The 10,660-nt window shown below is 42.9% G+C and overlaps 1 protein-coding gene across 1 annotated transcript in view; it reads left to right on the plus strand.

The window, feature by feature from the left end:
* The window catches only part of LOC108802274, a 52,750-nt gene extending 43,367 nt beyond the window's left edge, over window positions 1–9,383 (plus strand). The window contains exons 7-8 of the mRNA XM_018574143.1: window positions 7,934–8,010; window positions 8,848–9,383. Coding sequence (XP_018429645.1) covers window positions 7,934–8,010; window positions 8,848–9,383 — 613 coding nt within the window. The remainder of the gene's footprint in view (window positions 1–7,933; window positions 8,011–8,847) is intronic.
* The last annotated feature ends 1,277 nt before the right edge of the window (window positions 9,384–10,660 follow it).

The following is a 10,660-nucleotide window of genomic DNA, read 5'->3' on the forward strand; positions in this document are numbered from 1 at the left end:
GTGCCTGTGTGTTCGTGGAGACACTCACAGCTTAATAGCACACACAGGGGTGGCTCCATTGGACCCTGCAAGGGAAAGGAGACATTCAAAAAGAGGAGGTTATGAGGGGCTGTCATTTTTGCCATTTAATTTCCTTCTAGGTGGTCCTTTACCCCCTTTCATGAAAAATCACTTTCAGAGAGAAGCAGTCTGAAAGCAGATGGATTTGACTCTTTATGAAACCTATCATTCTGTGGGATACTGGAGTCATGGGTGCACACTATATACATTTTTTTTATTTGAATCAAATGAGAAAAATGTAAAGATAACATTTACAAGTTACAAACAAGAATAAAACAATGTTGTTTTCTAAGTGGTATTATGATTCCTAGAGAACTGGAGGAGCAGTTTTTCAGTTAGGCGAGTACCAGTAATGGATAGAAATGATACGTTCCATTCTTGGGCTCTCCTGCTCAGATGTGTCAGTTGTTTCATCTCGGTGTGATAAATCACTTGTAAGCATATAGGCTGCTACAGCAGTGATTTGACACTTTTTGCATTATCTCTCTACTATATGTGTGTATTTAAGTTATATGCCATTTTATTAAATCCTCTATACAATAGGTAACTAAGATAGGCTGGCTGTAAGTTTATTTGGTTGCAGTTTCTGTCCTTGATCTTATATATGCTATTTATAAAAAGATAACCAAACATGGCAATACTGCATGAAACATGACAGATGTGAATAAACGAAACTGAATCTTATCAGAGGCATTATAAAAGCAGAGACATCTGGTGTGTACGCATAACCTGGATTCCTCAGCCGCCTGGTAAATTCCTACCTGGAGATATTGAATCTTTTCAGACTTTCCAGGATCTTTACAGTTGTACTTTGTCTTAGCTTCTGTTCTCAAACTATTCATAGATTTGCTCTTAACTTTTATGTCCGGTAGAATATAACCTGTTAGGTATCCAGAATGTACCTTGGGTGTCCTAATGGTGTGTAAAGAAAATGTTACATTGCAGTTAGTGGCACATAACTGTAATTATTTTTATTACACCCTGCAGCAGGCTTGAAGGTAAAAATAAAAGTTCAGTTAAAGGAGAACTATGAGGTGAGTGTTTTTCACTCACCTCATAGTTCTAGCCGACCTGTGACAGTCTCATTGTCACAGGCCGGCTAGAACTATGAGGTGAGGGAAAAACACTCACCTCATAGTTCTAGCCGACCTGTGACAGTCTCATTGTCACAGGCCGGCTAGAACTATGAGGTGAGGGAAAAACACTCACCTCATAGTTCTAGCCGACCTGTGACAGTCTCATTGTCACAGGCCGGCTAGAACTATGAGGTGAGGGAAAAACACTCACCTCATAGTTCTAGCCGACCTGTGACAGTCTCATTGTCACAGGCCGGCTAGAACTATGAGGTGAGGGAAAAACACTCACCTCATAGTTCTCCTTTAAATTCTTAATAAAAGTATATTTTAGTTACCCTCTGATTAATCCTTTGTTTATTCTAACTAGTCCTAAATAACACAGCCTTCCCGCTTCCTTCTCTAATTTATTTAACCAAATGTATTATTTTATATACTATTTGTATGTTTTTTGGGGTGTTATTTTCTGTTTATTTAATCTGTTCATTTATTTGCAGTCTTATTAGTATATGTAGTGTGTATTACTTATGTATTATGTTAAAGAAAAGAAAAAAACATTCTGGGCAAAAGGGACTGTTCATTTATTTGCAGTGTTATCATTATAGGTAGTATGTATTAGTATTGTATTATGCATTATGTTAAAAAAAAAAACATTTTGGGCTAAAGAGACAAATTCCATGTACTTTTTACAAATATGAACTAAAACTTCCTAAGAGACATTTCAAATAACTATTATATAACAGTTCAGTAAATTATTCTACAAAAACGATAAAAAACGATAAAGGTTCTAGACTTTGCTCCTATGCATCTGGATGGGTGTGTTTCTGCATATCTTTGCATGTTCCAGAATTTCCTGCTGCATTCTCCATAACATAAAATAAATACAAATTATTAAGGGAGAGAGGTACCCCCTCATAATACTCACAGATGGAAGGTAGATCCGGGGAACCAAAGTAGTCTCACCAATAGAGTCCACGGTGATAAAAGAAATAGCACAAAAATGTGTTGCCAGTCCAAAAGTAAATACATGAAAAGTCTGTGTATAATAAAGTGACATTGAGAAGCAATCTTTCCAGACTTTCCAGGTTTTTTACAGTCCAATCTTAGTGAACAGCTTTGCACTATTGCCTCACAATTTTGAAGCACATTATTGCAATCACAGGTCCCAATTGTTAGGGGTTTTTTTTGTTCATATTATTGTATAGTGTGTGATTGCTTTCTTTCTATATATACTTAGTGTGGCACATTTCATATATGCTAATATAGCAAGCTGCTTACCTTTTCTCTCAAACTCACCTGTTCTATCTCTCTTGCAATTAACATTCTCATGAATTATTATTTAGTATTGCTATATTTATTGGACTTTGTTCACTCTCCTCTCCATCCTCTTTGCTTAATTACCTTCTTCAACACTATATTTCTAGAAATCTTTCTTCTAGTATTCTAATCTGGCCAAATTTCAAATTGCAGAGTTCCAACTAAAAATATTACACCCTCCATGTTTCGCCACAATTTCTGGCTACGTCAGGGGTCAAAGTGCTCAAATAATGTGCTCTTGTGCAGATATAGTAGTTAAATGCCATTAGTCTTAAGCCTCTATTTCTATTGCATCCTTTCATCCACATGTATGTATGCTTACACATTGATGTCACCATGGAAAGCACCAATAATTCATAGGTAACATTAGCTTGTGACATACCGTGTTTCCCCCGAAAATAAGACAGTGTCTTATATATTTTTTTCTACGAAAAAAGACACTAGGTCTTATTTTCGGGGGATGTCTTACCTGGCTGCAGCTGTCCGCTCTGCCGTCCAGGAAGCCAGGCGTGCGTGCGTGCGGGCGGGAGGGAGCTGCGGCTAGCGCTCTCATGCCATCCAGGGAGCTGCTCTGGGTGACTGTCAGCCAATCGGAAGTCTTCTGAATTACGTCATGTGTGCTTCTTCACGCATTTAGATGACAACATTTTAGTTTAAGGGTTTTGCTTCCATAAACACTTACCTATTTTTTAGCTTTTTTATTTTATAAATTTTTTAAAATGTAACAATTTATTTGTGGAGGCTTCATTAATTATTTTAAATGAAAAACCCATTAAACCAATACCTACTCTTAGATTCTCAATTTTAAATACATTTGCCAAACATTTATCATGAAACACCTGTGCATAACAGCACCATAGACCTCTATAGAGCCATATCAAGAGGATCTTCAGCCTCAGGAGTCCTCCCCATAGAAGTCTATGGGCTGTAATGCTCAGACATGGCCAGGACACTGAAGACATCAGGGGGCTTGATGTAAGAAAACAGCAGATACTGAATTTATGCATCCGGGGCAGGGGGAGGGTGGGCTAGGTTTGGTTAGGTAAGGGGAGCTAAAAGGATGAGCACACTTTGTTTTAAGGTCCACTTATCCTTTCGCGATATGTTGTAGTAATGAACAATTGCATTTAAGTAATTATATTTTTATATACTACAACAACTACTTCAACAACAACTACTACTACTACTAACAGGGCCGACATCAGGGGGGTATGGCCTATACTCATGTAAGGGGCCCGGGCAGCCCAGGGGGCCCATCCGGGGGCCCTTACATGAGTATTGCCCGACGGTGAAGGGCGAGGAGGAGGCAGCCAGGCCCCCACAGCGGCGGCGGAGGCCTGGCCCTAGCAGCACAGGGCCCCAGCATTGCCGCTCCAGCGGCTTCGAGACAAGCTGGGGTCCCATCAGCAACGCTGCTCGTCTGATATCGGACTTGCCGGAAGTGACATCACATTAGTGACATCACTTCCGGCCAGTCCGGCGGCAGAGGAAGCGTGGTTTGGAGGTAAGAGGAGCTGGGAGGGAGAAGGAGGGATGCAGCCCTGACCAGCCCACCTGACACCTCTTCAGAGCCCACCACAGACAGTCTCAGATGGGCTGTGCCGCATCTATGGTGGGCTCTGCAGGGTAACTTTCAGGTGGGTCTTGTGTCCAGCGCGTTACTTAGCCCTGCATCCTGCGCGTCACTAAGCCCTGCGTCCAGCGCGTCACTAAGCCCTGCTTCCAGCGCATCACTAAGCCCTGCGTCCAGCGCGTCACTAAGCCCTGCTTCCAGCACATCACTAAGCCCTGCGTCCAGTGCATCACTAAGCCCTGCGTCCAGCACGTCACTAAGCCCTGAGTCCAGCGCGTCACTAAGCCCTGCGTCCAATGCTTCACTAAGTTCTGAGTCCCGCGGGTCACTAAGCCCTGCTTCCAGCGGGTCACTAAGACCTGAGTCCAGCGGGTCACTAGGCCCTGAGTCCAGCGCGTCACTAAGCCCTGAGTCCAGCGCGTCACTAAGCCCTGCGTCCAGCGTGTCACTAATCCCTGAGTCCAGCGCGTCACTAATCCCTGATCCAGCGGGTCACTAAGCCCTGCGTCAAGCGCGTCAGAAAGCCCTGCATCCAGCGCGCCACGAATCCCTGCGTCCAGCGCGCCACGAATCCAAGAGTTCAGCGGGTCACTAAGCCCTGCGTCCATCGGGTCACGAAGCCCTGCGTCTATCGGGTCATGAAGCCCTGCGTTCAGCGGGCCACTAATCCCAGAGTCCAGCAGGTCACTAAGCCCTGCGTCCATCGGATCACGAAGCCCTGAGTCCATCTCGTCACTAAGCCCTGCGTCCATCAGGTCACGAAGCCCCGAGTCCATGGCGTCACTAAGCCCTGCGTCCATCGCGTCACTAAGCCCTGCGTCCATCGGGTCATGAAGCCCTGCGTCCAGAGGGTCACTAAGCCCCGCGTCCAAAAGCCTAATGCCGTGTAAGTTATTTGGCACCCACAGATTCGTAGTTGCCGGATAACTGTAGTTTCTGGTTAACAGTTAATAGTAACTCTGTGGTGTCCACCTCCCGCAAAATAGTCCAAGTGTGATTTTAGGGGAGGATTCCGCACATTTGCGGCTATCGTAATAGCTGTACAATGCTTAATGATTTTATGTCACTTTGTTTATGATTTTTCACTTGTATATTGTTAATTAATCCGAGCAATGTTTAGAACTTTATAACGTATAATGTGAAGTGTGTTATTAATTTCCTAGTTGCTGCAAGTACCCGTAGCCAGGAAGTGCCAACAGACCCACAATACCGCAACCAGTGGAACTGAGCAAAGAAAGTGTTATTTTTGTAGGCACCTTTAGGCTACTAAAATCCCAAATTAGCTGGATTAAAGCAGAACACCAGGCACAATTTTTTATTAACCCTTGCATTGGGGCTACACCTATGGCTCATTTGTGTCTAGGTTTAAAAAAAGTTATACTCACCTGATCCTCTGAGCCAGCCGGCTCTTAGGCTAGCCCCTGGAGCATCTCTAAGGTCCCTTAGTTATCATGTTCTGTGTATAGGACATGAGGATGCAGAGTGACATACCAACGCTGCAGCAGAGGAGAAGACAGACTGGAGGCAGCACTGTCGGCTCAGAGGATCGTCCAAATATAACTTTTTTTTTTGGCTAGACAGAAAGGAGCATTTAACCATTGCAGTGCATGGGTAGCCCCATTGCAAGTGCTAATAACATTTGTGCCCAAAGTTCTGCTTTAAGACACCCTGCCATTCAATGACTATGAATATTTTAAATGATTATTAATATAAACATTTCAATAATAATCTCTTTAGTACAATTAGGGAAGGCATGCAATAATTTTATTTCCTTTTGAAGTCTTTGTTCTTACTGTTCCCATCATGTTCTTTTTCATCATGTGTCCTAGCCTCTTACCAAAGGAAGGAACTGTTGTAGCGAAGAACGGTGCTGCCATATACTGATTCCGACTCCAAATCCTCGGTAATGCAATTTTCAGAATTCATTTTTTTAAATATTTTAGTTATTCAGTTTTGTGAAACAAGCGCACATAGAAGGAGTGTTCCCTGATTTTGTAATCATGAAGTATTTTATAGATATATTAAATGAAGTACAAAGAACAGGTAGTAACATTTTCAGGCAATACTCCTCCTGGGTAATGCCATGGCTTACGTGGCAGGCCTGTACGTGAACACCTCACCCACTGATACTGCAGGTGTCCTGGTTCAGGGTTGATTTGAAGTATAATGCACCTTTAGAACAAGCTGTCCTTTAATGGATGCAGCCCCATCATTGAGTGCTGACCACCTGGTCCTACGCTCACCTTCTTCCCCGATCCAGTGAAATTTCCTGTGCGGTACTATTTCTTCCTATGATGGGCCGTACTCAGGATGGCCACCAGTGGTCCTGCAGAGCATTGTTCTTGTCATATGAATGAATGCGGCTGTGAGGAACCAGCGAGGACATTTTTCAGTAGCAAGGTTCTGCAGTAGCCGAGGAAGAAGATGAGTATAGAACCATGCGCCTAAGTGCAAAAACGTCAATTGGGCCAGACATGTTACATATGAGCACGAATGTCAGGATGAGAGCAATAATTCTAGGACCATCACTCACTGTTAATGCTGAATTGATGAGTGGTAAAGGCTTTTAAAGCGTCGCCTATGGGCAATTTTGGGTACTGTAGTTTTTTGCCATTTCACAGGCGTGCACAATTTTAAGGCTTGACATATTTGGTATCTGTTTAACTGACATGACCCTTTCTTTTATATTTTACCCAAAAAGTAGGTATTATATTCTGCTTGTGCGCACTAACATTAATTTTAGAGTATTTTATCCTTAAAATATTGGTTTGATAAACGTTTGCACCAATATCATGCAGCATATAAAATTGCAACTAGCTTTTTTAATTCTACAGGACCTCTACTTTCAGAAAATATATAATTGTTTGGAGTTTTTAAGCTGTTTTCTGTGAATAGCCAAATGCTAATCACAGTATAGCATTATATGAATAGCCAAATGCAATTCACAGAATAGCCGAATAGCCGCAGAGCGGCTCGGTACCGCTGTGGTACCGAGCAGAAAAGGAAAACAGTTAAAAAAGTAGAAAAAAAATAGAAAACGATTGGGCGGAGCTTGCAGTGACTGTTTTCTATTGGCCAGGACCAGCTGTCTTTACAATGAGAGCTTGTCAGAGTCGGCGGTGATATGAAAGCCGGCTCTGCTAAGCTCTCATCCTAATGATAGAACAGCGCCCCTGGTTACCTGGTAACCAGGGACGGTGATCAGTCATTACACTGAGAACCTGGCGGTTCTGCTGCCGTCAGAAATAATTTAAAAAAATCAGCACAGGAATGCATAGCTAGATTCCTATTGGCTATTTCAATTTGCAATATCCAATAGCAAGCTGGCTATTGCCCCCGCCCTCTACTGCTTTCAATCACTAGAAGGGGACCTAATAGCGGGAGACTCCCAGAGCGTCCGGGAGAGTAATGGCAGATCAGTAACCAGGGACGCTGATCTGTCTCTGCAAGTGGCCGGAGCCAGCCGTGAGATGACGGCTGACTCCGCCCAGCTGTCAGCAGCAGCAGAGTAAACCTTTCCCTGCTCTGTTGTTTTTGACATCGGGCTATGGTGAATAGCCCGTACAGCAGCCCTTCGTTCTACTGAACCGAAGGGGTCCTGGGGCCGAAGCTAGCCGAAGGATCAGCTGAAGCTACGTCTAGATCCTTCGGCAGCTTTGTGAATAACCCCCTAAGACATTTTTTCAGACTGGGAGTAATTAAAAAGAACTCCAGGAATTTAAAAAGAGTATCCTTGCAGTGGGGCTAACTGTGAGGCTTAGCTGCTTGTTTTGGTCTACAATAATGGAAATATACTCACGTGATCCTCAGTCCTGCTTGGCTGCTAGACTGGTCCCCGCAGCCACATCTCCCCTGGACCCTGGGGGTCTAAAGACCCATGAGGTCATCACGTCTAGTTCAGCTGCATTAGATGTGAGGACGCTGAGGGACATTCCACTGCCAGAGCAGAGAGCGAAAGAGGTGAGCGGTCACCACCACAGGACCAAGGTCAGTTGGGTATGTTTTCTGTATTTTAGTCCCTAGACCAAAACAAGCACTTAACTCTGAGAGTGCAGGGGTAGCCCCACTGCAAGGGTTAATTTTTAGATTTCCAGGATAGCTTCTTTAAATTCTCTTATTGTCTAGGGGACTCAAATAAAGCAGATATACTTATCTGTTCCTCTGTCCTTCTGGGACGCTAGACCTGTCCCAGCAGCTTCTTCTTCCCTGTGATCCAGCGGTCTAAGGACTGCTGACACCATCACATCGTATGTAGGTCCATTGACTTGCACTAGATATGAGGATGCCAAGGGACAGAGCAGAGCAGAGAGGAAGAGAGGTAAGCACTTACCACTGTGGGACTAAGGATCAGGTGAGCCCCCGAGACACAAAGATCCCTTAACTCTTGCAGTGCAGGGGGAGCCCCACTGGTAAGTTTTACTTTTTTTTTTTTTAATTCCTGAGTTCTTCATTAAATGGAATATATTTAAAAGATTCTAATCCATATTCTGACTGGATATCTTAATTATAATATATTTAGGGGAATTTATCAAAACTGGAGCAAAAAGATTCTGGAGCAGCTGCCCATGACAACCAATCAGCTTCTATCTTTCATTTGAAAAGCTTAACTGAACAAACAGAAGAGATAAGCTGATTGGTTGCCATGGGCATCTGCTCCATATTCTGTCTGCTGTAATTTTAATAAATCCCCTCATTATGTTTACAAGACGTAATAAATGGAACATTTTATTCAAGAATAACCGGTGTCATTTAGAGTATCAATATCCCGCATGATGACAATGTAATTGCCTAAAACAACATTGTTCTATTTATTTTTCCTTCCAGAAGCAATGGCCTACAATTATGGGTATGACACAAATTACAGAAAAGACTTTTGGGAAGAAGAGACTTTACCCAAGTTCGAGGAAATATTTCTTCAAAGCATTGATAAGCCAACTGATGGAAAGATCTACACCATGTATCATGGCACTACATCTTCTGCAGCTGTGAGCATCATCAAGAATGGATTCTGCCAGTCATCAGACGGCATGCTAGGAGAAGGTGTCTACGTTAGTAGAGATGAAGACAAAGCTCTACGTTATCCTTTAGAAGATAAAGAAGACCAGGTTGTTTTGAGAATCAAGGTTAATGTAGGTAAAGTCATAAAAATTGACAGACAAAATCACCGTCTGCAAAAGACATGGCATGATCATGGCTATGATACAGCCTGGGTACCTGAATCTTGTGGTATGGTTAAGAGTAACTTAGAGGAAGATTGTGTTTGGGACCCAAAGAGGATCAAAGTTGTCGGTGTAACCCATGCTGCCAAAGCAGGTGTAAAGAAATATCTTAAGCGGTTAGTTAAACAGTATGAAAAGTAAGAGGGACATCTTCCAAAAACAAAACAGGAAGGTATGAAAGAACTCCACTTTCACAAAATATATATATAGCATATACAATTGTCATACAAGCCATTTTGGAAATGTATATCATTAAAATGTTTCTTTACATTTGAGTCTGCAGCCATTGTGATTTTATTTAAAAAGAAAATCAAATCTTACTCCCATGCAATATGGCAGCCTGAGGGTGTTTCATAAACTGTATGTATGAATACAGATCTTCCCAGACAAATCACTGCTTTCCCCAGATGTCTGTAGTGAGCTACAAATACAGTTACAGGCATCCGTTGAGTGTCAGTTTTGGTAAGGTACCTTATAAGATTTACCCACGCCTAAAGGGATTTAGACACTGTAGATTGTCCTGTTACAGCGCTGATATACACATGACTGTACAGGTGTTTTTTTATGTGGGAATATAATTTGTAGTCTTGTAGAAATATTGTCGCCTTTCTCAAGTAGGGCAAAGAGTCTATATAAAGCCCACCCTGAGCACTTTATTATCACCTCTCCAGTGTTCCCTCGCTGCTCTTCCATCTCTGCCTGCCAGTGCAAAATACTCAATACTTCCAGCTATAAGGGCCTGTTCACATTATCTCTTCATTTGAATGTCACCCAAATGAACCTTCCGCTCACAGTATGATCTGCCGCACTGCTACACGCGGAACCGTAAATACTGTGCGTGGCAGTGCGACTGACAAATACTGCACACTTTTTTTTTTATTGCACTGCAACGCAGGGTATTTGCTGTACCGTGTGTTAGTATGCAATGATGGCATGCAATGTACCTCCTGCACCGTAATCAAATGGGAGGTGCGCTGTACGGTACTTTGCATTAATCGCACACAGAGTGAACGGGCCCTAAGAGAGCATGGAACCAGGGCCGGCCTTAGGCCTTTAGGCGCCCTGTGCGAGAAAGCTTTACAGCGCCCCTCAGTGGCCACACCCTTTAGTGGCCACGCCCCCGTAACCACACCCATTTCCCCCAATATATGCACCATTTAAAGACTCCTATTTTGTTAAGCCGCAAAGAAACATATTAAAAAGTGTGATAAAAATAAAACTTTTATTCAAAGGTATTAAACTTGTAGAAACCTCCTCCCATGAGCAGTACTCAGGCTTAAAGGCCCATTAACACCATGTTCGGAGCAGATCCAGACCAGAACCTTTTTTGTTTGGTCCATAAACACATACCCATTAATTCCTATGGGAAAAAAGTGAGACTAGTTCACACCACTGCCTTCTGTTTCAGAACATTATAA

The sequence above is a fragment of the Nanorana parkeri genome, unplaced genomic scaffold, assembly GCF_000935625.1.
Source record: "Nanorana parkeri isolate BGI_ZX_2015 unplaced genomic scaffold, ASM93562v1 scaffold2763, whole genome shotgun sequence".
NCBI classification, from domain to species: domain Eukaryota; kingdom Metazoa; phylum Chordata; class Amphibia; order Anura; family Dicroglossidae; genus Nanorana; species Nanorana parkeri.